At 48.0% G+C, this 25934-nt stretch overlaps 1 protein-coding gene across 1 annotated transcript in view; it reads left to right on the top strand.

Moving 5' to 3' along the window:
* The window catches only part of PITPNM2 (phosphatidylinositol transfer protein membrane associated 2), a 66012-nt gene that overhangs the window by 28927 nt on the left and 11151 nt on the right, over positions 1-25934 (top strand). The window contains 17 exon segments of the mRNA XM_087942571.1: positions 433-647; positions 1047-1168; positions 2219-2452; positions 3273-3602; positions 6520-6615; positions 7382-7413; positions 7415-7487; positions 7765-7835; positions 9780-10024; positions 11984-12173; positions 13743-13862; positions 15830-16044; positions 19722-19897; positions 20677-20847; positions 22160-22309; positions 23954-24118; positions 24922-25131. Of these exon segments, the coding sequence (XP_087798697.1) occupies positions 433-647; positions 1047-1168; positions 2219-2452; positions 3273-3602; positions 6520-6615; positions 7382-7413; positions 7415-7487; positions 7765-7835; positions 9780-10024; positions 11984-12173; positions 13743-13862; positions 15830-16044; positions 19722-19897; positions 20677-20847; positions 22160-22309; positions 23954-24118; positions 24922-25131 (2815 nt within the window).

The following is a 25934-nucleotide window of genomic DNA, read 5'->3' as shown; positions in this document are numbered from 1 at the left end:
CCCCACCCCCTGGATGTATATTCTCCAATGGGACACATCCATAGCCAAGTGTCATCAATCAGGCTCTCCAGTAATAATCTTGAGCGCCAGAAGCTTCGGCCGCCTAGCAATTATCTAGGGAATGCACTACTCCCCCCCCCAGTCCCTTTCTGCTGGCAACGCTAAAAGACCAGAGAAATATTTTTGAGTTGACATTCGGCTCCCCTCACTTCTTGAAGGTGACCTGTACAAAACAAAAGAAAACAAATTTATTGCAGGTATAGAACTTAGGGTTGCGAAACACACACACACACACACTCCCTGGTTTGGTTTGGTTTTCTGCATGGAACCTCATCACAAGGCGATTTATTTGGATGTCCCCTTTTCAGCCATTCTTCGTTTTGTAAATAATTGATATCTATCTACTCGTTCATCTGTTTCTCTAATGTTCAGAAAAAGAGCCGCGAAGAGACTTGTGGAGAAGGCAGCGGCGTGGAGATTTTGGAAAACCGACCCTATATTGATGGCCCAGGAGGCGACGGGCAGTACACCCATAAAGTATACCATATTGGTATGCATATTCCAAGCTGGTTTCGATCGATACTCCCCAAGGCGGCCCTCCGAGTCGAAGAGGAATCCTGGAATGCATATCCTTATACCAGGACGAGGTACCACCCAGCGATTTGCTTGATATGAGCCTATTACTTGGAACCCTGACAGCGAGTTTATAACAACCAAGAGGGCATTTGTATGTGAGGGGAAGCCATCATTTTAGTTTCTTCAAATAAAGGCAGTGAGCTTGCTCCGGTTTTGCCACGTTGGCAAAAACAAAAAAAAAAGCGCCAAGGTGCTAATAAAATTCCGCGTTACTCTGTGACTCCCGGAGGCCTTTTCATTTATTTTCCTGTCTTTTTCCTTAGGAAAACAGCTGCCTTTATTACACACCGCATATATGTGTGTGTGAGAGAGAGTGTGCGGGTTGGGAGGGCTCTTGACACGTTTTTGAGGCGAAGAGGTTTTGAATCTTAAGTATTTGAGTTGCTCTTTTTCTCCTCCTCCTTCTTCAGGTACACCTGCCCATTTGTGGAGAAATTCTCCATCGATATCGAAACCTATTATATATCTGACTCAGGAGAGCAACCCAACGTGTTCAACCTTTCCCCCGCGGAGAAGAGGCAGACGGTTCTGGGTGGGTGTGAGCCTTTCCTCACATTTTGATTTCTCTCTTATGGTTGCTAGGGTGGGACAGACAGGTGAGTCCCAGAGCCTAGATTTCAGCTGTGGTTGGCCTTCCTCAGGCCTTGGGAAAACGGGGATAAACCTTGTGAACAATGGCAGAAAATTGGGACGGGATTTGAATTGCTCTCTGCTGTTTCCCATTTGACCCGAGAGAAGGATAAAACATAGGAAGAACGGTTGGCGGCATTGGGTATGTCTGGTTTAAGGAAAAGAAGGACTAGGGGAGACAGGATAGCAGTCTTCCAGTATCTCAGGGGCTGCCCCAAAGAAGAGGGAGTCAAGCTAGTCTGCAAAGCACCTGAAGGCAGGATAAGAAGCAACAAATGGAAACTAATCAAGGAGAGAAGCAACTTAGAATGAAGGAGGAATTTCCTGACAGTCAGAACAATTAACCAGTGGAACAGCTTGCCACTAGAAGTTGTGAATTCTCCAACACTGGAAGTTTTTAAGAAGAGATTGGACAGCCATTTGGTCTGAAACAGTATAGGACAGGTTCTTCTACCTGAGCAAAGGGTTGGACTAGAAGACCTTCAAGGTCCCTTCCAATTTTGTGATTCTGATAGAGAGAAGAGATCTTTCCGCGTTGGAAAATCTCTAGTTTTGGTAAAAGTAGAGCTTTTCCAACTAGAAAAGGTCTCTTTTTTGGTAAAAGTACAAATTGGCCACCTCTGTTGGGCTTAGCCTGTTGGAATCCGGCGTCCTTTTAGAAAGAGGTGGCCATCGTGAGGTCTTCTCCTGAAATGTAGAAGAAGTGCAGCGTCCTTGCTGGCTTCTCCAAGGGAAGTTGAGGCTACCCAGTTTCTGCCAGCCTTGAATAAACTGTTTAAACCAAACCAGCTTTCCTTGTGTAAATAGAAAGAGGTGGAGACCAGGTCTCTACCCTCTTATCTAAACACAACAAGCCTTTAGGGGGAAAGGCTATTGAGGGACGGTTTCCTGTGGCTTGGGCATATTTATTCGGTGTATTTATCTCTCCCCCCCGCACCCCACCCTGCATTAGATCCTATCGATATCGTGAAGGACCCCGTCCCACCCCACGAATACAAATCAGAGGAGGACCCAAAGGTCTTCAAATCAGCCAAGACAGCCAGGGGCCCTCTGCCAGAGGACTGGATCCAAGAGCAGAAGAACAACCCTGGGACCTATCCCGTTATGTGTGCCTATAAACTCTGCAAGGTGGAGTTCCGTTACTGGGGGATGCAGTCGAAAATCGAGCGTTTCATCCATGATGTTGGTGAGTCTTTGATTTCGGGGTCTTCACCTCGAGCTCCAGTTCTTTTGAGGGGGGGGGGGGTCCAGGCATTTCAGGACGGCCTGGTTAAGCTTCCTCCAGATGTGTCCAGATCCTAGAATTTGAGAGTTGTCATCTTGACACACTGGAAGGACCCACTTTGGGAGAGGGAAGTTCTCAAAGACCAGAGGACCAATGATCCAGAAGAAGAGTGGAAGGAAGCCCAACACACAGTTCTTCTTCTGACCAAGGGGGCATGGCTGAAGCCAACTTGGGTTCACCCTTCACGTGCAGACAAGCATTTCAACCTCCAGAATTGTGCAGCTGTGGCCTAGAATTCTGGGGATGGGTCCACACATCTGGAAGACTGGACTCAAGAGAGGTATGGCCCAGGGGATTCTCCAGTAGAATCTGTCTCAACTGATTCAAGACATGGTCTACAGACCCAGGATTGAAGACATCTTGAAACGGAATAAACCCAGAGAGATACATTGCTCAGAAAATGGGGTCCCCAAATAGTCCTCCTCCTCCTCCTCCTCTCCTCCTCCTTTCTCTTCGTCTTCCTCCTCCTCAACACAGGAACACCTTCTCAAGAAGTTCTACCTACCTTCACAGCTTACAGAAACATCATGAACCCTCTTCCAAGAGTCCAGAATTTCAGGAAGGAAGGATTTATGTCTGCCTAGGGAAGAAAATAGGGAAAGGGGCAAATGATGGTCTTGAACGGATTGGCAGATGGAAAGTTGTCATTGTTTGAGAAGCTTGTCTTAACATGAGTTCGAGACAGCTGGTTGATGATGGCTGATTTTGGTTTCTCCCCCAGGTTTACGGAAAGTAATGGTAAGGGCTCATCGGCAGGCTTGGTGTTGGCAGGATGAATGGTACGGGCTCACCATAGAGGACATCCGACAGCTGGAAAAGGAGGCCCAGCTGATGTTGGCGAAGAAGATGGCCCAGTTCAGCATCAATGAGCCTGACCTAGAACCCCACCTTCCTCAAGACCCCCTCAAGAACGAGCGCAACCTGGAATCCAAGGCCATACCTCCATCCACCGAGGGGGTGGATGCTGCCAGCAATACTGATGAATCTTTGCCGAGGCGAGTGCTAACCAAGCAGTGGTCCACGTCTTCCAAATCCTCTTCCAAAAGAGGAGGTGAGTTGGGCCCCAAAGCCGGCAAAAAGGGAGCCATGGGACTCGGGGTTCCATGGTAGATTTTGGTGTAATTTGAGGACAAAATTGGGAGGGAGTCATCATATGAACTGTGTTGAGTAGAACTCCTCCTCCTCCTTCTCTTCTTCTTCTTCCTCCTCCTCTTCCTCTTCTTCCTCCTCCTCCACTTCCTCTTCTTTTTCTTCCTCTTCCTCTTCTCTCTCCTCCTCCTTTTCTTCTTCCTCCTCCTCCACCTCCTTCCTCCTCCTTCTCCCTCCTCCTGCTCCTCTTCTTCTTCTTCCCCCTCCACCTCTTCTTCTTGCTCCTTCTCCTCTTCTTCTTCTCCCTCCTCCTCCTCTTATTCTTCCTCCTTTTCTTTCTCCTCCTCTTCTTCTCCCTCCTCTTCTTCTTCCTCTACTTCCTTCTTCTCCTCTTCTTCTTCCTCCTCCTCCTCCTCCTCCTCTTCTTCCTCTTCTTCTTCTTCCTCCTCCTTCTCCTCTCTCTCTCTCTCTGTTTTACACACACACACACACACACACACACACACACACACACCTAGCTGCTCTCTCCCATGAGACCAGATCCACCCCTGCAGTAACGCATGACAACCTGCTCTTCCATCCGTCTTGTTGAGCTTGCTCCAGGGGACAGGTGCCCACTAGTGTCCGGCTTTCCTGCTGCCCTGGTGGGAAGGTGGCTCTCCCACCCTCCCACTTTTGCCCCCTTGCTGGGGCGAGACCCCTGGAGCAAGCTCCGGCGGTCAACCGACCTGATTCCCTCTCCTATTTTTAGCGGCTTTTACACAAGAGCCTTTGACGTCAATCTAGGGTGATTTAGTTGTCCGTCTGCTCCCTGATCCTCCCAGAGGATTTGGGGGTGGAATCCGCAGGGAGGATCTACGGAGCCCAGGCAGAAACCAGAATGAGTTTGTGGTTTATCCCTGAGGAACACGGTGACCTTTTTCCACAGGACAATTAGTGAAATTAGAGTCCAGAGCAATTGCTGGCAAGGTCAGCTTCCCCTCTGGTCTTGTTCAGATAGGAGGGGATATTTGTAGCTCAGGGTTGAGCTGGGGCATCCTTGGGGTTTTCTCAGCTTGGTGGTTTTGCTGCAGATGTGACCCATGACCCAACTAGGAAACATCATCAGGGCTAGCAGAAAATGAGGAGGAAGAGGAGACTGGGAGATAGTAAAGAGCATCAAGACAGGGCAAGCTTTAGTTTCTTTCTCACACTTTCCTGTTTTCTGCAAACTGATGATGTTACCTAGTTTGGTCATGAAACATCTGCAAGAAAACCTCTAAAGTCAGGGAGCACCAAGCACCCCACAGTTTCCTCTTCCTCCTGCTCCTCCTCCTCCTGCTGTTTACAAATCCCACTCCCTTCTAGCACTGGTGATGTTACCTAGCTGGGTAATAAAAATGTCTGTAAGAAAACCCACCCCGTTCAGAGTGTATCAAGAACCCCATAAGTCTTGTTTAGGCATGAATGATGGATTTGGGGGTCCCATGCCATCCACTTTCAGCTTTGCTATTCACCAACACAATTGTTGGTCAACAGCAGGGGAAACACAATCACATCTAGTCCAGTCTTTGCACAACTGTAAGACACCAGCAGGAATCTCTATTTGTATCCCTGGCCCTGCACTTCCTAGAACAAAAAACAGATATATATATATATATATATATATTTTATCCCAAGCTGTAGTTTTGGCAAGGGATGTCAGCTTCCTTAGGAATGCAATTTTCATTTTCTTTCTGCAAGTGCATTTTTGCATTAATGTGTTGTCTCGTGGCCTGGCATAGCTGTGTCTTTTCAGCACCGAGCATCTCTGCTTAATGAAAGGCGGAAGGTCTGGTTTGGAGAGGCAACTAGTGTTGATAAAAAGAAAAAGAAACGGAATCATTCTCTGGTCTCAACAACTGCTGAAATTGTGAATCTTAGCTGACAGCCCCAGCACTGGGTTTAGATCTCCCTACATTCTGGGGAATGTGTCTCTCTCTCTGTGTGTGTATGTATCTTCTTTCTTTCTTTCTTTCTTTCTTTCTTTCTTTCTTTCTTTCTTTCTTTCTTTCTTTCTTTCTTTCTTTCTTTCTTTCTTCTTTCTTTCTTTCTTTCTTTCTTTCTTTCTTTCTTTCTTTCTTTCTTTCTTTCTCTATCTACTACCTACCTACCTACCTACCTACCTTCCTATCCTATCCCATCCATCCATCCATCCCCTACCTACCTACCTACCTACTACCTTCCAGTTGTGGTTATTTCTATATTTCAAGCATGGGAAAGAGAGTTTTGTCTGCTTCAAAATCTTGCTGTCTTCTTCTTCTTCTTCTTCTTCTTCTTCTTCTTCTTCTTCTTCTTCTTCTTCTTCTTCTTCTTCTTCTTCTTCTTCTTCTTCTTCTTCTTCTTCTTCTTCCTTCTTCCTTCTTCCTTCTTCCTTCTTCCTTCTTCCTTCTTCCTTCTTCCTTCTTCCTTCTTCCTTCTTCCTTCTTCCTCCTCCTCCTGCTCCTTTTTGCAAACCTTCCTAACCGAGGAACGAATCTCCCCGTGCTTCGGAAAGAAAAAACAAAAACAAAAAACAAAAACAGGTTCAATTAGACCACTTCCTTTGCTAAATTGCCGGCCTGAGTGATTTTTCTCCCTCCTCCACCCTCCATCCTTCCCAGGTTTATAAATAGCTTTATTCGTTCAGTTAGTGAGCAGCGACGGAGGTTCTCTGATTGCCAGGCTGTCTGGGCAGGGGGTTGTGAGCCCCCCACCCACCCCACCCTCCCAAAAACAACGAGTGACAACCATGTCAGGGCGTAGCATCCTTGGATTTGCCCTGCCTTGCAGGACAGGTGGATGGGTCTCTGCCAGCAAAGGCACCTCCCTTGGTCGCCCAAAAGAATGGATGGCATAAAAACCTCTTTTGCTCCTCCTAGCAAGCCCCTCGCACCATACCATCGGCGATTGGAGGATGCAAAGTATTGCCCGGGACTCCGACGAGAGCACCGACGAGGAATTCTTCGATGCACACGGTAGGTGGGAAACACACACACACACACACACACACACACACACCTCCTTTCCAAAGGGGTGGCCTTAGATGGGGAAGGGGGCGACCTGGCATTCTTGCCCGCAATTCTGGCCATCTGGGCAGGCGGGCAGCAGCTGTTTGAGGAAGAGAAAAAAGTTGGCGTTGCTCGGCTGAAAAGTTTGGGGTTATTTTTGGCAGTTTTGAAATGGTGGGCGGGCTTTGTTTGGAGGGGCAAGGAGACGCAAGATGTTCGGAGGGACAAAATAAATTAAAACAGAAAGGCAACGAGAGTTAGCCTTCCCACTCAACCCACGCCCAACTGGCAGATGATAAAAATGTGATAAAAAAAATAGGTATTTATGCCTTAATTTCTCTCTCCTTCTCTCTCTCTTTCTCCTCCTCTTCTACCTTCTCTTCGTCCTCCCTCTCCTTCTCAACTTTCTCCTCCTCTCCTCTTCCTCCCCTCCTTCTCTCCCCTCCCCTCTCCTCCCCCCTCTTTCCTCCTCCTCCTCTCCTCCCCATCTCTCCCCTCCTCTTCCTCCCCTTCCCTCCTCTTCCTCTTTCCACCTTCTCTCCTCCCCCATCTCTCCCCTCTCCTCCTCCTCTTCCTCCTCCTCTTCCTCCTCCTCTTCTCCTCCCCATCCTCTTCCTTCTCCTCCTCCCCTCTCTCTCCTCCTCCTCCTCCTCCTCCTCCTCCTCCTCCTCCTCCTCCTCCTCCTCCTCCTCCTCCTCCTCCTCCTCCTCCTCCTCCTCCTCCTCTTCCTTAGAGGATATCTCTGAGAACGAAGAGGTGTTCCCAAAAAGAGATTACCAAATGGAGTTCCAACGACCTCATGGATAAGATTGAAACGGCAGAAACGGATGAAGTCCCAGGTAGCTTATTTAGGGAACATCCTCTGGAATGAATGCAGTGCTTTGTGCAACCTAAGAGTTGTGGAAACGGTGGCGAGTAACCTCTTCTTCCGTGTAAAGCGACAGAGAGAAGGAAGGACCTTGACCTAACTCTTCCCAAGAAAGCCAGAAATTGACTGTGTTGGGTGTGGGTCAAAGTGGCAACGATCGTCACCTTTCTCCGGATTAAATCCTGACATTTATCTCACTGGCAGGAGAATAAATCCTGTTTACACGCCCATTTTTTTCCCCCTTCCAGATGACCCAACTCTCGAATCGGCTGCGGGATTCCATGTCGGATGCAGCGTGGAAAGACTAAGCATTATTGAGGTACAGCATTCGAACCCATGTCCTGCTCATATAGAAAAGCAAACAGACTTAACTATCCTGCACCCTGCGTCTGGGATCTGACCGTAAGCCTTGAGATATGGGCTCCAAAACGGCTGGGTTTTTTTTCTCTGTTCATCCAAAGCGGGCCCCAGAATTACGGTCACGAAACCATTGCAGTCATAAGTCGAGGCAACGCATAACCAATTTTAGGAGAGTTTTTTTTTGCGGAGAGTATTAAGCGAACGCGGCAGTCATTAAGTAGATCGAGTTTCCCCAATGGGTATTTTTTCCCCCCTGAAAACCAGGATTAAATGGAGGAACCCAGTTGCAAATCAAAGCCATGCGATCGTGGTGGACAGCCGTAAATGCAATCTGGTTATCGGAAAAATGTGTTCAGGTGACTGCATAGAGCAGGGGTCCCCAAACTTGGCCACTTTAAGACTGGTGGACTTCAACTCCCAGAATTCTCCAGCCAGCATAGCTTAACTCTCTCGTAATCCCTTCCTCTGCAATCTCTCTCCGCTTTAGGAGATTAAGAGGGAGAAGAAAAATCAGGCATGTCTGGCTGGGGAATTCTGGGAGTTGAAGTCCACCAGTCTTAACGTTGCCAAGGTTGGAGACCACTGGCACAGGGGAAGATGTGGGGCAGCTGTAACTCTGGAGCGGTCCTAAGTAGCTTTGGGGATTCAGGTAACAGATAATCAGAGTTGGAAGGGACCTTGTAGGTCATCTAGTCCAACCCCCTGCCCAAGCAGGAGACCCGACACCATTTCTGACAGGTGGCAGTCCAATCTCTTCTTGAAAGCCTCCAGGGATGAAGCTCCCACAACTTCCGAGGGCAGCTTTTGTTCCATTGGTTGATTGTTCTCACTGTCCGAAAATTCCTCCTTATTTCCAGGTTGAATCTCTCCTTGTTCCGTTTCCATCCATTGTTCCTTGTCTGGCCTTCAGGTGCCTTGGAGAATAGCTTGACCCCCTTCCTCCTCTCTGGGGCAGCCCCTCAAATACTGGAAGGCTGCTCTCCTGTCTCCCTTGGTCCTTCTCTTCCCTAGACTAGCCAGGCCCAGTTCCTAGATTCCGTCATTACTTCAAACGTTTGCTAAGCGAGCGATCGTAAGTCGAACGTGACCTGTCCAATTCCGTCCCTTCTATCGTTTCCATGCAAAACCCAGGGAGCTTTACGGGAATCCGATCCAGTTTTATGCAACACGTCTGGCTAATTATAAGGAGAATAAACACATAGCGGCAACAGTGTTCAATTAAGGTGCCAATGTGCCAAGGGGAAGTTGGAAGTGATACAAAATATAAAACACACACACACACACACACAACTGAACAGGTTCCAGGAAAGAGCTCAGATCTATTCTTGTCGCCCTTCCAGCTGATCCTACATTGTGTTTACGCATGGTCTTCTCGCCTGTGGCACCTAAGCCTTCCATAGTGTCCAGGGGTCCATAGGGACATCTCCAAGGGTTTTTTTTTTTGGCTCCATTGCAGCAGAAGGGATCTGCCTAGCCAGCAGGCCAGAAAATCTGAAGCAGTGATGGCACTGCCATGCAATGCGTCCTGCCGCCCCTGTGCATGTACACACAACACCAGCGTCCTGCCACTTACCTGCACTCTGCATACATGCAAAAAGAGGCCCATTTCGGCACTTCCGGTATTTCTGGAAGGCCCGTTTTTCGGCCTCCCAAGGCTGCAGAGGCTTCCCTCGAGCCTCCAGGAGGACGAAAACGGCCTCAAATGGGCCTCAAATCAGCTGGGAGGCGCGCCGATCATTTCGGCTGGGACTCGTGTGCCCACCCAAATGGCTCTGCATGCCACCGGTTTGCCATTATGGATCTGAAGGCTTCCAGGCGATGGGTCCATACCCCTCTAAACTTCCTGCTTCTCCAAGAGGCCCTTGAGAATCCGCCTGACCTGAATCTGGTCTCTTCTTTCCAGGATGAAGCGGCGCCTCCCCTGGCGCAGCCCAGCCAGATCCATGTCCTCCTTTTGGTCCTGCACGGAGGCAACATCCTTGACACGGGAAGTGGGGAGCAGAGCTCCAAGCAGGGGGACGTCAACACCATCGCCACCGCCTTCGATACTGTCATCAGGGTCCATTACCCGGCCACCCTGGGCCGGATAGCCATCAAGCTGGTCCCTTGTCCGGCCATCTGCTCCGAAGCGTTTTCGCTGGTCTCCAAGTGAGTGGCCCCTTGGCTTTCTGGAAGATGGGATAAGGGTTTAGGGAAGGGGCCATAAGGCCGCTTCCCAAGAGTGTCTTGGTGTGGAACTCTAGTCTCCAGCTTGTGTCGTGATTCAGTGGAGTGAGGTGCCAGCTGTGGACCTCACATCTGGCTTTGCTTTTGATGGCTGCGTGCATGGGACTGGGAGGGAGGCTTCCTTAAGCCCCGATTGGGGCATGACCAAGTCTCCACCACCGTTAAGCCATCTTCATCCAGCTATATATCTGCTGTGTCTGCCTGTCTCTCTCTGCCTGCTTGCCTATCCATCCTTCTTTCCTTTCCCTTTTCCTTTCCTCATGCAGAATTGGAAATTTTGATCTTCTGCAAGCTGCAGCCAAACCAAATAAACCTTCCTTAAAACAGATGGTTGTCCAGCCTCTTAAAAATATCCAGAGGTAGAGAAACCTCTCTCCCTTCACTCGCTTTTGTCCTTCCTTCCTTCCTTCCTTCCTTCCTTCCTTCCTTCCTTCCTTCCTTCCTTCCTTCCTTCCTTCCTTCCTTCCTTCCTTCCTTCCTTCCTTCCTTCCTTCCTTCCTTCCTTCCTTCCTTCCTTCCCTCTCGTTTGTCCTTCCTTCCTTTCTTCCTCCCTCCCTCCTTCTCCCCTCCCTCCTTCCCTCTCATTTGTCCTTCCTTCCTTCCTCTCTCCCTTCCTTTGTCCTTCCTCCCTCCCTCCTCCATTTGTCCTTCCTTCCTTCCTTCCTTCCTTCCTTCCTTCCTTCCTTCCTTCCTTCCTTCCTTCCTTCCTTCCTTCTCATTTGTCCTTCCTTCCTTTCGTCCTCCCTCCTCCTCTCCCCTCCCTCCTCCTTTTGTCCTTCCTTCCTTCCTCTCTCCCTTCCTTTGTCCTCCCTCCCTCCCTCCCTCCTCTCATTTGTCCTTCCTTCCTTTCTTCCTTTCTCCTTCTTCTCCCCCTCCCTCCCTCTCTCCCTTCTCTCTCTTTTGTCCTTCCATCTTCCCTCCTCTCTCGTTTCCTCTCCTTCCTCCCTTCCCTCCTTCCCTTCCATCTACAGACGCACCTCATCAATTCCCTCATTCCCAAGGGAGCTGTACTTCACCCCGGCAAGATGACTCACCCGGGCTCGGCTCAGCCTGGAGCCATCATCGCTCCGAGCCCATTTATTTCTTTACTCGTTTATCATTCACGGGGCTCGTCTTCTCCTGCCAGCGCTTCCTCCGTGTTTAGACTCCAACCCCCTTTATAAAAGCCACTGGCTCTCCTTCCCAGGGGTGCGGCCGCTGGCGAGGGCCTTCTCTCGCGGGCCTGAGTCATAGCCAAAGCCCCTGATGGCTGCATTTCAGAGAGAGCGTTGGGAATTTCCCCTTAGATAAGGAAGAAGGGATAAGGTAGCTCAGAGGTTGATTTATTTGCAAGCCTTGGCATATACCACCCGGCACCCAAAATTTACCCCAAATTCTGGGCAGGTTGCCTTCTCGTCTAAGAGGAAAACAAGACTATTTTCAGAAAAATGATTGGGCCTCGAAAAATTGAACTAGTCCTCATCTTACAACCATATTGGGACTGGAACCTCTGTTAAGGGAGTTGAGTTCGATCGGACCTTTTGGCGCTCTCCTTCTTAAGCACGCATCACCTGCAGAGGTAAAGTGAGCCATCCTCTCATTAAGTGAATCCGACTTCTCTCATGGACTCGGCTTGTCGGAAGCCAGCTGGGAAGGTCTCACGTGACCCCAGGACCCTCATAAATCCACGCCAGTCGCCAAAATGCTTGAATTCTAATTGCACGACCATGGGGACGGTCATAAGTGCGAGGATTGGTCATGTCACATTTTTTTTTTCAATCTATTGTAGCTTTGAATGAATGACGAATGGTGGTAAGTCAAGGACATCCTATATCCAGTTGGTATTTTTCCTCGAAAGGAAAGTGCTTGGATTGACCTTCCTCCTCTTCCTCCTCTCTGTAGCCTCAGCCCATACAGCTACGATGAAGGCTGCCTTTGCAGTAGCCAGGATCACATCCCACTCGCCGCGCTTCCTCTCCTGGCCACATCCTCCCCGCAGTACCAAGAGGCGGTTGCCACAGTGATCCTGAGAGCCAATCAGGTGTACGGCGACTTCATCAGGTCCCAAGAAGGGGCATCCTTCAACGGCCAGGTGAGCAGGAGGTGGGCCTCCATCGTTAAGAGCTAAGCCAGCTGGCCTTTTTCCCGGCTGGCGGAAGCTCATCAAAACAGGTCGTTGAATGAGGGTTGATTTAACACCCCCCCAAAAATCGTTAATACGTTTGTCGGCTTATTAAATAATTCCCAATTATTGAAAGGAGTCGATCTGCAGAACCGGTGGGCCGGGGACCACTGGTGGTCCACGAGAAAATTTTGGGGGTCCACAGAGAAATGTCCCCCCCAAAAGCAATTAATCCAGGCTGCGCAGGAACACAAGGCTGTGCCGCCCACATGGCCCGCCCACCCACTGGCCCCACCCTTCGGCCAAGCGCAAACCTTACCTTGCATAGAGCCACGCGAGCTAGAACTGGAAGGTAAGACCAACGGCGGGGAAGAGAAATCCGCCCAGGGTGGCTTGCTGACGTTGGTGGGAAAGTCGGTCCCATATTCCAGAGCTGCAGGAGTCACAGGACTGGCCCTTTGGTCATCCCGGAGCAGCTGCTCCTCCATCCAGGTGCACCGGCCGGCCATGGACTGGAGGAGCTGCTCCGGGATGACCAAAGGCCAGTCCTGTGACTACTGCAGCTCTGGAATACGGGATCGACTTTCCCACCAACGTCAGTCAAAATTCATATTAGTGGTCCATGTGGTCTAAAATTATGAGTTTGGTGGTCCCTGAGGTCCAAAAGGTTGGCGGCCCCTGCACCAGGATCTGGATTGCTTTTGAAGAAGTCACTGCCGTTGAGGAACACCAGCTTGGATCAAATTGTGGCTGTGGCTTCCTTCCTCACCCCAGGAGTAGGTGAGATGTAGACTTTCAACGTAGACCTTGATCTCATCCCCAAAGTCCTTGAAGCCAACATGGTCGCCCCCTCTAACTCCACTGTTAGAATCGCCACTGGTCAAGATGAAATGGGAGAAACAGGTGTGTCCACCCATTCTTGACCTTAGTTGTCCTCACCAGTTGTCCTCTTCTCACCAGCATGAACTTCCCAAGGGAATGTTCTAGAAGCCACATATTTTTTTGAAGGAGAGAGAACATTAATGGGTAAAGGAGAAGCCCTAGGCTGCAGCGGCCTAGATCTTTACGAGCTGAAAACGTACCGGATGCTTTTTCTGCTTCCACCACCACCTGAGGAAAATCCTTAGAAACCAGGTCCCTTCTCTTTTCAAGCTTAGTCAACGGGCCCTCCATGTAGCCATGGATGAAAGTAGCCTTCGTCAACATCTGGCATTAGACAACACAGCTGGATCCACTCTCCTTGATCTAAATTCGTGATCTTCAAGATGGTCCCTCTCAGTAAGCCCTCAGGCAAAGCTTTCTAAAGATACCCAGAGCCTCTAGACTCAACGCTTCCCAACCTCAGGCATTTCTTCAATTCCCAGAAGTCCCCTCCAGGATCATGCTGGCAGTGGAATTCTGGGAGTTGACATCCACCACTGCTAGAAAAGCCCAAGGTTGGGAAACCCTACTCTAGCCCTTTCGTTCTCTGCTTTCGGTTGGAAACTTGAGTTGGAGTCCCTCAAAAAGCAACCAGGTATGGGTTTTTGTTTTCCTCAGGTGTGCCTGATCGGGGACTGCGTGGGAGGGATCCTGGCCTTTGACGCCCTTTGTTATAGCAACCAGACGATGGCAGAGAGTCAGAACAGTAGCCGGCGTGGAAGCGTCATCAGTGTGCAGGTACGCAATCTCTCGAGTTGGTTCTGGACAGAAAGGAAGTCGAGCCAGATTGACGCATAATCCGGGACCCTCAAAACCCCATTTGGGGACCTCGGGGCCAACATGAATATGGCCGCTGAATTATGACGTTCAGTGCAACGCATGGTAAGTGACAATATTCGTGGATTTTGGTTCTATTTATCTTGGGTTTAGTTTTGTCCCCGATCCTGGCTGTTTATTTGTCATGGCCCTGATCCTTTGGAAATTACACAGAGAAGGAATCACAGGCACGTTATGCTCTCTGGAAACTGGACGGACTCTGAGATCGACACTGAAATAACAATTCCAGAAGGCATAATTCTCCACGATTCCTTCTCGGTGTAATTCTCCCATTTCACCTGTGCAAGGCCAGCGCTGAGTTTCGTAAACCTGCTTAGCTCACCTGTTTATTTATTAAATTTATAGGGCACCCTTCTCACGGTCAAGGGACTGTAGATGGCTTGCTGCAAGATTAAAATGATCATATAAAATAAAAGTAAAAAAAACTAGAGGTTTCAAACATGGTAACTTTAAGGCTTGTGGACTTCAACTCCCAGAATTCTATGGGAAGCCTAAGCTGGCTGAGGAATTGTGGGAGTTGAAGTCCACAGGTCTTAAAAGTAGCCAAGTTTGGAGACCCCTAGTATACAACCCTAAAATACTAATAGGATAAATATGAAGGTTGAGTGGTGCGGTGGCCTAGAAGTAGAGTTCTCGCCTCACAATCAGGAGGCTGTGAGTTCGAGCCTCCACGCTTCTGATCGAAGATCTGAGAGTCAATCTTTGCCACAACCTCCTAGGGCAAGACCTGAGTCGTTAACTGGGGAAAAGTGACAGTTGACAGGGGTGTGGCAAAGATTATGGACTCAGTCTCCGGCCAGAAAGGTACGTGTCAACCCATCCATGGATTCTCCATTCGTCGTGCTGGAGAATATAACTGCTGAACAAAACTCCTCATCGGTGACAGGAAAGGCATCCAGCCAGTAAACACTCAGCTCCATTCAGTTGCCCAAACTCCACCCTGCAAGGGATTATGGGGTCATTAAAAGGGAGATGGTGATAAATAGGAAGATTGCAATTAATCAAGATTAGCTCAGGAAGGAACCCATCTACTACTACAGGGTGGAGATAAACTCGGACACAGTGGTTGGGGATGGGAATCGTTGAGCATCCTTCCACGGAGATGCAAATGCTTGGCAAGTGCCAGTTATCTTTGCAACCTCACTTTCTCCCCTCTGGGCTGGCCGCTAAAACCACAGCAGTCACAGAAATAGTCGGATTGCTTGCTGAGTGCAAAGCCAACAAGCAAGGGGGTCAGCCGGTCTAGCCGCCACCTCTCAAGCTGGCGGTCAGGCCATGCACGGACCCAGGGGTGGGATTCTACCAATTCGCACCAATTCGCTAGAACTGGTTGTTAACATTCTAAGCAGTTCAGAGAACCGGTTGTTGGAAGAAATTACTGGGCTAATCCTGTAAGGAAGGCAGGAAGGAAACATTCTGGTGTTGCTTACAGAAACTGCCTCTCCGTTAACCCTTATTACATTCTTGGCAGGACTAGACTTCCTGTCTCAGAAACGTCTCTGGAGTTTTTCCCCCCTCCTTTGCTGGTATTTGCTTGTGTGGAGGGACCATTCAAAGTTATAATGGCACTGAAAAAAGTGACTTATGACCCTTTTTCACACTTACGACTGTTGCAGCATCCCCACAGCCACGAGAGGCTAGGTGAGGAGATGTGTGCCTCAATGTGAGTGATGTTGAGTTGGCCACGCCCAGCCAATAACATGACCACCAAGCCACACCCACCACCTAAGCCACGCCCACAGAACCAGTTGTTAAAAAAAATTGAATCCCACCCCTGCACGGATCTCCTCCTTTCTCCAACAGAGCTAGAGGCCCTTCTGGCCTTTCTCAAGAGTCTGATGACCTGGCCTGTGTCCTTCCAATTCCAGGACATGGACCTCCTGTCTCCTGGCATCCTGGTGAACAACAGCTACTGCTCCGAAGGCTGTGGGTTGGAAGCCAGCCGGCATCTCAGCCGGAGCACGGCCGACCTGCCACGCAGCAATGAGGAAGATCCCCAGAAACAGCAGCTGCTGCGGAAAAGGAGCGATTCATCCACCTTTGAGCTGGACACCTTGAAGCAGCACCAGGCGTTCCTGTCCAGGTAGCTTTTGCAGAGCCGGAGAGGTTGCCCCGGTTGGGTGCCACGTTTTTCTTGGGAGTACCAACAGGAGAGGGGAGATTTGTAGCTCGGGGTTGAACTGTGGGGTCCTTGGTGCTCTCTGAGCTTGGGTGGTTTTCTTGCAGGATGTTTCATCACCCAACTAGGGAATATTATCAGGGAAGGAGGAAGGGAGGGAGGGAAGGAAGGAGGAGGAAGGAAGGAAGGAAGGAAGGAAGGAAGGAAGGAAGGAAGGAAGGAAGGAAGGAAGGAACTGTGAGGTCCTTGGTGGCCTCTGAGATGGGTGGTTTTCTTGTAGATGTTTCATGACCCAACTAGGGAATATTATCAAGGAAGGAAGGAAGGAAAGAAGAAGGAAAGAAGGAAGGAAGGAAGGAAGGAAGGAAGGAAGGAAGGTAGGAAGGAAAGAAGGAAGGAAAGGAAGGAAGGAAGGAAGGAAGGAAGGAAGGAGGGAGAGGAAGAGGGAGGGACTGTGATGTCCTTGGTGCTCTCTGAGCTTGGGTGGTTTTCTTGCAGATGTTTCATGACCCAACTAGGCAATATCAGTGCTAGAAGGGAGTGGAGATTGCAGAGAAGAGGAGGAAGAAAGGAGGAGGAGGAGGAGGAGGAGGAGGAGGAGGAGGAGGAGGAGGAGGAGGAGGAGGAGGAGGAGGAGGAGGAGGAGGAGGAGGAAGGAGGAGGAGGACTGTGGAGTTCTTGGTGCTCCCTGGCCTGCTCTCGAGTTGCCACTTGGTGGCTTTCTTGCAGACGTTTCACGACCCAACTAGGCAACATCATCAGTGCTAGAATGTCTGCAAGAGAACCATTAAACTCAGAGACCACTCAAGACCCCTCAGTTTTCTGGGGGTGCCAGTTCTCCCCTAGTATTACCCTAGCAAGATCAACCCTGTGATGAGGTAGGCGATGTTGAGATAAGTGAGGGAACCGGCTCCGATCGCCGAGAAGAGTTCTGTGGGGCCTTGAACTGAAGTTTCCTTGGCGTCCTCCAGCCTTGATCAATGGATCCACCCCCCTCACTCCCCCTCTTTGAAATGAGCCGCCCGGGAATTGACTTGCAGGCTGTACCAAGCTGATAAGTATCCTTGCTCGCTCGATCATGCCGCCATCTATTTTATTGAGCATGTTTCCCATCAGTAGGAAAATTCTCTCGGTATTATTTCCGAAGATTTATCGGATTCGGCGGCTTTTGTTTTTTACTCCTTGCACTAAATAATGTGGAGGGGCTGTTGTCTTCCTTCAGCCTCGGAGGAGGAAAAGGAAAAGTACTAACTTCTTCGTTTTGAAAGTCCTTCCTTGTGATTAACGGCCTCTCCAGCTCTGTAGATCACCCGGCAAACGATGCTGGATGTTGGAAATTGTACAGAAAGTCGAAGTCTTTTTACAAGAGAGAGAAGTCCCACCTGGTCAGAAGAGATCTGATGCTCAGCCAGTTCAACCATGAAGAGCAGAGATGTTAAGGCAGAGTGAAGCTGTAGAGCAGAGGTCTCCAACCTTGGCAAGGGGAAGTTGTCCTTTCAGACTTGCAAGATTCTATGAATGCAGCTTCACAATAAAGTTAGAATTAGCTTATCTACTAGTGTCTCCGAGTGACCAAGGATGGCTCACCTGGGCATACAGGTGAGAACAGAATAACAGAGTTAGAAGGGACCTTGGAGGTCTTCTAGGCCAGGGGTCTCCAACCTTGGCCACTTTAAGACTTGTGGACTCCAACTCCCAGAATTCCCCTGCCAGCAGAGCTAGTCCAACCCGCCACTCAGACAGGGTACCTAACAATTACGAGAACCTCGTTTTAAGACGGGGCTAAATGTAATTGTTTATGTTTATACAGTTTTGATCTTTCGTGACTGTAAGCTGCCCAGAGTTACCTTGGGAGTAAGATGGGCGGCCTCCGAATTTGAGAAATAAATACGTAAATTACGGTCGTACGCGAGCTGTCGGGATTGCCTTCCTCTCTTTCACTTCCCTCTCTTATTTCTTCTCTCTTGTTTCTTTTCTCTTAAACCCCCCCTTTTAACCAACCCTTCTTGCCCCCAACAACTTCCTTGAGGAAGAAATAGGTAAGCTGCATTCGCCTGCTTTGTGTATCATGGAGAAATCTAGAATGTCGGGGGGACGACACGGTGGTGGTGGGAGGGCAGCCCCCCGTCAAGAAATCTCTTGATTGTAAATCTAAGGGGAGGCGATTCTTTTAGCAATAAATCCCCTTTGATCAAGTGTGTGTGTGTGTGTGTGTGTGAGAGAGAGAGAGAGAGAGAGAGAGAGAGAGATTGATGAAAAGTCTTGCCTTTGTGGCATGGAATTGCTCAGATATGATGATGGTGGTGTTATTGTGTCCATCTCTTGGCGAAATTGTGGACCAGTTCCTTCCACCTCTTCCAATCTTGCACTAAAGGTAGTCCTTGACTTACCAGGGTTCATTTAGTGACTGTTCAAAGTTACAGCCCCACTGAAAAAAGGGACTTAGGACTGTTTTTTCCACACGTAGGAGGACCCTTTTAGCATCTCCGTGGTCATGTGAGCCAAATTCAGAGGCTTAGCAACTGGCATGTACTTACGACGGTTGCAGTGTCACAGGATCCCCCTTTTGCGACCTTCTGACAAAGTCCATGTGAAGGTCCAGATTCACTCAACGACTGTATCCCTCATTTAAACCACTGCAGGGATTCACTTCACAAAGCGGGCAAGAAAAGTTGTAAAAGGAGGGCAAAACTCACTTAACGAATTCCTCCCTCAGCGACATAAATTTTGGGGGTCAATTGCAGTCGTAAGTCGAGGGCTACCTGTGAGTTCTTCAGCTTGGAGGATAAAGTGGTTTATTGGCCCAAGAATGGCTGAAACGTTCTGTAGATGTTCTTCTCCAGTCATGGACAAGAGGAAGCAAACGGACATTTGAACATGTTTTGTTCAGATATCATGGCTTGAAAATTAAACCTGGTTTCAGGGTTTGTCTTTGAAAACATTTCAGTCGATACCTATATTTTTATCCCTTACCTGTGGCATTCTGTCAAGAGCTGCTGAGTCAAGAGGTCAATATCAGTGAGGAACAACAAATATAAATAAAACGATCAAAAAGTAATGAGAGAAGAGAGCAGAGCTTTGCCTAACCCCTTCTTTTAATTCTAAGTTTTGCAATCAAAATAATTCCACCTTGGGTCTAATGTCTGGCACCACCGTGCCACAAAAATCAACAGCTACTTCATTCTTCTGCTGCTTCAAGCGGCTAGTCCTCAAGTTTGGACTGGAATGGAACCTGCCCATTACAGTCAAAAGTTTTAATCGCGTAAGTCTGAATTGTGGTGAGTCGAGGGTAGTAAATTCTCAAGCATGCGAGCCACGGTGGTCCCAAAGGCGCAGAATTGGAGAAGCTTCTTGAGTGAGAAGCGAAATCCCCCAAAATAAAGAAGGAAGTCCAGCTGCCTTTTGCAAAAAAAATACCTTTGGGACAATCGTGAGTCAAGGAGGACCTCTAGAAAGTTCCACGGTGCTCATAGGAATTTTGGGGGGTATTTCCCACAGGAATATTGCATGTCTTGTCCACTGGAGCATGATGTATAAATGCATTTGTTCAATAAATAACATTTTCCTGATTGTCCCTCTGGAAAACCTGCTTTCTGGGCACCTTTTGCTGGTGACGTTCCCTCTTTTTTCCCTTCTCTTAGTTTACACTCTAGTGCTCTGAAGAATTTTCCAGGATCACGGCGATCGAGTAGCTCCACTCAATTGGACGGTGGGAACCTTGGAAAGTTTGAATTTGAGATCACCGACTTCTTCCTCTTTGGCTGTCCCCTGGGGCTGGTCCTTGCCTTAAGAAAAACCATCATACCAACTCTTGACAGTACGTTTCCTGCTGGGGATGGAGGCCTTTTGAAGCCTCCTCTTCCTTTTCACAACTTTTGTGAGCGGAGATGCAAAATTGGAAGGCTAAAATTAGTCCTGAGGCCAAACATGAGCACCTTTTCAGAGTTCTTCCTGGCCAGGATAACAATTCAGGGTTGCACAGATTGCTGTAAAATCATCTCACCTAGACCTGTGCTTGCAAAAATCCTCTTCTCCACAAGACACAGGATCAAATTGCAGAGTAAATTTTGTGACCCTTCGAAATATTTTTATAAGCAGATTGATAAACGAGATAAATGAGCTTGGAAATAGCCTGCTGATTTTTCTTTTAACAGTTCTTTAAAAGACACGCGGTCCAGAAAGAAGACATTATGCTTTTTAATATACGTATGATATGATTTGTATAATACATCACGTGATCAATTACATAATTATAAGCCATTATTTAGCCATGCCGTCACAATAAAATCTGGGGTGACTTTAAAATCCTAATTCTCTCTGCTCCTGTGAGCACCTGGTTGTTTCATAAAAACACAGGTGACAAAATAGTTTTGGGGTTGCCAACTGAGCACTGAGACCCAACAGGGTTTAAGAAAGAGCATCTTCTCCAAATATTCCTTCAGTTTCTGTTCTGAAGATGTAACCCGTTGATTTTAAACTATCTGGAAGAACTTTAGAGCCAATGAAAAGAGTTGCCCGTGAGATGGCAGAACTGCGGATGATGGTTTCAGTATCCTTCCCCCTTGGCCAACTCTTTCTCTTCTCTCCATGGCTTAGTCTTCCAGTTGAGACCAGCCTGTCAGCAAGTCTACAACCTCTTCCACCCAGCTGATCCTTCGGCCTCTCGCTTGGAGCCTCTGCTCGAGAAGAAGTTCCATATTTTACCTCCCTTCAACATCCCACGTTACCAGCGGTTCCCTCTTGGGGATGGCAATTCATCCCTTCTGGGTAAGTTCATCCCTCCTCCCGCCCACCCCCCGTCCATTTCTACCTTATAAGTGAGCAGGTGATGGCGTGAGTGGCACCTGCTTTAGATTCCTGAGGGGTCTCTTGCCAGCGAGAAGAAGTCGAGACACGGTCAAGATGTTCCTCAGGAAGCTGAGGTCCACATATTGTCTTCTAGGCTAGGGAAGAAGTGAATTGCACTTCTAGATTTCCTTAAGTCCCTGGTGAAGCTGGAGATTTGGAGAAAATAAAATCCAAGGTTGACGAGATACATGAGTCCCAGACTCTTTTTTTCTGTGGGACACAAGTAATGGCATTTTCCTAGGGTTTTCATCCTCGTTGCAGAGTCACCCTTGTCTCCAGCTGCCATAGATCCTTTTTTCATGTGAAGGACACACTATTCTGAGTCAGCCATCAGGAAATAATTGCTGTCAAGCTTACGTCCCGTGGGGAATCTCTGTGGGATTTGCTTTTGAAATGTTCTCCAGCACAGTGGTGATCAAATATTGAATCTTGGGCTAACAAGCAAACACAGATGTCTGATGATGGTAGAATATTAGCATTCTCCCTATGGGTGTGTAGAAGCTCCTGGACTTTTAAAATCTTTGCTCTTAGCTAAAATCCACTTTCATCTGCTCAAGACTTCTTTAACGTCCAACCTGATAATTAGACCCAACCTCTGAAAGATGGGTGGGAACTCAACTGAAATGTTCGTATCTTGGACTTCAGAAAAAACTTATGAAATTGGATTGATGGGTGGGAACTCAACCCAAATAATCATATCTTGGACTTCGGGGGGGGGGGAGTACCAACCACAAAAGAAAGCATTCTGTATATCCCTGAATCCTAGTTTTATGCCCCTGGGCCCACGTGACCTGCTTTTTGGGTCCAGGACAATGTGATTAGGAGAAGATCTGTGTTTTGGACTATGGATCACCGCTGAACAGGTATAAAAGCTGGGTTGACTTCAAGAGGAGAACAAACAAGGTGGACAAAGATGGATAACTCCTTGACATTGTTCTCTCCACTGGACTTCCAAGTCTGGATGTGAACATCAACACCACAGCAATTATGGTCCATCATCATTCTGCTGTTGCCTCTTGGCGTTAGGCCACCAGCCTTTTATACCTGCTCAGGCCTCACCCTGGTCTACCACCAAAGCTTTGTTTTCAGCATCCACACTCTTGTAGAAGATGGCGTTGACGTTGGTTGTAAGTGTCTTGTTCCAAGTGCTTGTGGCCATATGTCTCTTGTCTTCTTGTTTTTTTTTTATTTTCTTGGTTCCCTTCTTTGTTTTCTTCCCCGTCTGTTCTAGTGGAAACAGTCCAGAACAACCCTGACCTCCTCATTGAAAGCAACCTTCTGGCTGCTTTCCAGAACCAGGACAACTTCATGGAAACCAGTATCCCCGTCCCTACCTTGAACTGGCAAGACGTGTCCAATAAAACTTCTGGATTTGCTGAGTGTGTGTGATCTGAACCTTTCCCCCCATTTGTTCTTGCGTGGTGTTTTTGGAGTGGTGGCTAATGCTTGAACCTCCCATCCTGAAAGCTTTTCCAGTCTTTCGTAGAAGACAGGCCCACGGAGAATGTCCCAGCTGTGCTGGAGGAAAACAGGAGGGATGAGCGAACGAACGAGGCAGCAAGGGGAAACAAAAATTAAGAATGGCCTTTTGGGTATTTCCTGCTGGGTTACATACACAAATAATTTGCAAACCTTTGAGAAGGTGGAGAAGTTTCTGTCCCCGAGAAGAAACTTTGCATTGCTGGAGATATAAATCCCCCAAATCAATATCCATATCTTTTACAATCTTCCTCTATAGATGAACGTTTCCCATGTCGTTTCAACCATTTTTCTCAAGCTGGGACTCTCCAGATTTGCTGAGCTACCGTCCCCCATCAGGAACCAGAACGTTGGCTGTGTTGGCTGAGATGACAGTAGCCCAGAACATCTGGAAGGTGCCAGGATTCAGGGAAAAGCTGCAGCAACATCTGTTTAGAAGCCAACGTTGGGTGGTATTTCAGTAGGATGTAACTCAGGATGATGTTGTTGGGCATGGAATTGTGGAAGTTCTAGGAACAGAGTGCCACCTTCTCCAGACCTCAAAGAATGGTCAAGTTGAGTTCTTTGGGTTATTTCGGTTTGGTTGACGTGGCCAGGAAAAGCCACGCTTGAGTTTATTTTTGCAGGGGCTGCCTCCAAAGCTACTTAATTTTTTTGGGGGCAAAGGCTGGAATTGAGAATGTTTCTTGCTCCTTTGGGAAAGCTTTCACGACCTCCCCTGTCCCAACAGCTCTCCTGCATGGCATATTTGTGAGCTTGTGGATGGCTTGTTTGAGTTTTGGGATTTATTTGGGTTGCCTTGCTCTCGCTTTCTCTCTCCTCCAACCCCAGCGAGGGACTTCAGGAAGGATCAGAAATGCCTCCCTCCCATTCAGATTTGGAACCAACTCGTGAAGCCCCTTTAGAGCAGGGTTTCTCAACCTTGGCAACTTGAAGATATGTGGACTTCAACTCCCAGAATTCCCCAGCCAGCATGGCGACCTTAAGATGTATGGACGCCTCTCCCAGAATTCTCTAACCAGCATGGTGACCTTACGATGCGTGGACTTCAACTCCCAGAATTTCCCAGCCTGCCCTGGCAACCTTAAGATATGGGGACTTCATCTCTTAGAATTCTGGGAGTGGAAGTCCACATATCTTAATGTTGCCATAGTTGAGAAAGTCTTGCTCTCCACAAACTGTGCCTATTGGGTATGAATCATCCCAGCACCCAGGTGGAATTCTTAGATGTTTCTGTTTCCTTCTAAGGAAGACTTGTTAAGCTTCTCTTCTGTTGGTTTCCATGGCTGTGGAGATCCTGTTTTGATGTTTTCACCATGGCGTCCATCTAATGTTTTGCCTACCAAAGCTTCTTCTGTGGTGTTGGTTCTGAGAGCTTTGATCGGATGTCTACCATGGTGGCATCCAGCCTAATGTTTGTATGTGTGCCTGCTTTTTCTTTCTTTTTTTTAAAAACAATTTCTTGACGTAGTTATGGCATCCTGGTTGTCTTTGTGTGTTTGTGGTTGGGTTTAATACTCCCGATTTCCCCGTTTCGTCCCTGTAGCAGATGTTGTTCAGTCTCATGGTGGCGTCTTGGTGGAAAACACGTCCCCGTCTGCTCCCGTTTCCGCCCCACAGTTCAGAGCCTTCCGGAGAGCAAGTGAAGTGAGCACTGTCAGCCAGGTGTCCGGAATGGCAGACAGTTACACTGCTTCCAACATAGCCAACAGTAAGTGTTTTTCCCCATGGAAATGAGCTTCCCCGTGCTTAGTTCTCTCAACCCCCTGTGAAGATCGGCTGATGCCTTCTACTGCTTCTCTCCGAAGTTCTCCGAGCCTGGGAATAAATATGGAGCTTTTCAAGATATTGCAAAAGAAGGAAAGGGCAGAAGAGTGGTTAGCACCCAAAATGGATGCCTTGTCCCTCACGGTCAAAACAGCAAACTCCTTACAAATGCAGAGTTTGTACTGCAGTGTTTCTCAAGCTTGACACTCTTAAGATGTGTGGACTTCAACGCTAGGAGTTGAGGTCTACCGTGCCTCTCAGAGTTGCCAAGGTTGAGAAACACAGCCGTATTGCAATAAGTAAGACGTGAAAATGTCCATTTTTTTGTTCCGGGTTCAGAGAATGTCATCTCCAACTCACTGCACCATTGACCATCAGAGTTTTTCAACTCTGCTTTTTTACCCTCCCGTAATTCCTGAAACCCCAAAGAACAAAGCACAACCCTTGTTAAGAAGTTGTAACTTTCAAAAGTTGCTTCCCTTTTCCACCTCCTGTTGTGATTCATCAGCTAAAGCCAAGATCCCAAATTCCCAACTCTGAAGCCAAAGGCACGGTTGACTTTTAACTCATCCGACATATGGTTGGACGCATTCTACACCTCCCAATGCTAGAGGTCAAAAATCTATGGTGCATTTTTTTTTTTTGGCATGGTCCCCCATGTGCTTTAACAAAAAGTTGTGTTTTATTTTTGTGTTGTCTTTCTCCGTCTCTCTTTCTCTCTCTCTTCGAAAATGTGATTCCTTTTAGATAAAAAACATCATCTCAACCACTCCAGAGGGTTTAGCCTTCTGGCTCTCCTAGCGCTTCCCCACAAACCTCACATCCAGTCCTTCCCCCAGAGGACTGGGAGGCTCAAGCCCGAAAGATCCCTGAATCCTTCAGGACGAAGGTTTGAAAACTCCCTCCACAGGGAAACGGAGACCGTTCGCCTGATTCCAGATCTTGATGTCCACAAAGGTATTCTGGAGAGCGAGGAGAATGGGATCAAAATGGAGCAATTGCTTATCTCTTCTTTCGCTGTCTCCAGAACCCAGAAATCTTCTTCACGGGAGGTCTTCCTCAAATCTTGCTGTCTATTTAACAAACCACTCTTTTTACTCTCATTCTGGAGATTAACCAAACATGCTACTAACAGCCCATCATAGAGAGTCAAGCTCATTCCGATTCATCCTAACGTTCTACACTGCACGTCTCCTCCGATTATCTTGTCCTCTTGAGTTGTTTCTTGAGAAGAAAAGGCTGGTTCTTGACTGCCCTGCTTTGGAGAATTCCTTAAATACTTTGCGAGCCTGAAAAAGCAGAAGTAGTTTGGCTTGGAAGCTCCCGCTTTGCTTTCCCAACTGTCAATTTGGACATTGAGAGCTCGGCCATATATGGTCCCACTCCATATTTGAGTGTCTTTGTCTATTATCATCATTTCAGAAGTGAACTTTTCCCTGGAATTAAGAGCAGAATTAAAAGAAGGAATTGAATGAAGCCCAGGAAAGTCACTTCTTGTGAGATGGAGGCTACATAAATTTGATTTAGAAATTAATCGACCAAGCTAGCTTATTTTTCTGGACATCAAATCTAGGAATTCTGCTTACAGGCCAGTCTTTGACCCTTTCCATTTCAATTTCCAAGAATGATAACACTGAACAACAGGTGGGAGCTTTCTTATCCAGACTAGCCTCTCTCTGTCCTTTCTTTGAGGCTTTCTTTGGCTATCCTGTTGTAAGATTCAGAAATAGGCTCCTGAAGGTATGTTCTCAAAAATCAAA

This window comes from Notechis scutatus, chromosome 13 (genome assembly GCF_049901735.1).
Source record: "Notechis scutatus isolate UNSWTSFEM ecotype Mainland chromosome 13, rNotScu1.2, whole genome shotgun sequence".
In the NCBI taxonomy this organism is placed as follows: domain Eukaryota; kingdom Metazoa; phylum Chordata; class Lepidosauria; order Squamata; family Elapidae; genus Notechis; species Notechis scutatus.
The sequence above is the reverse complement of the archived record's forward strand: the minus strand, read 5'-3'. Positions and strand labels throughout refer to the sequence as shown.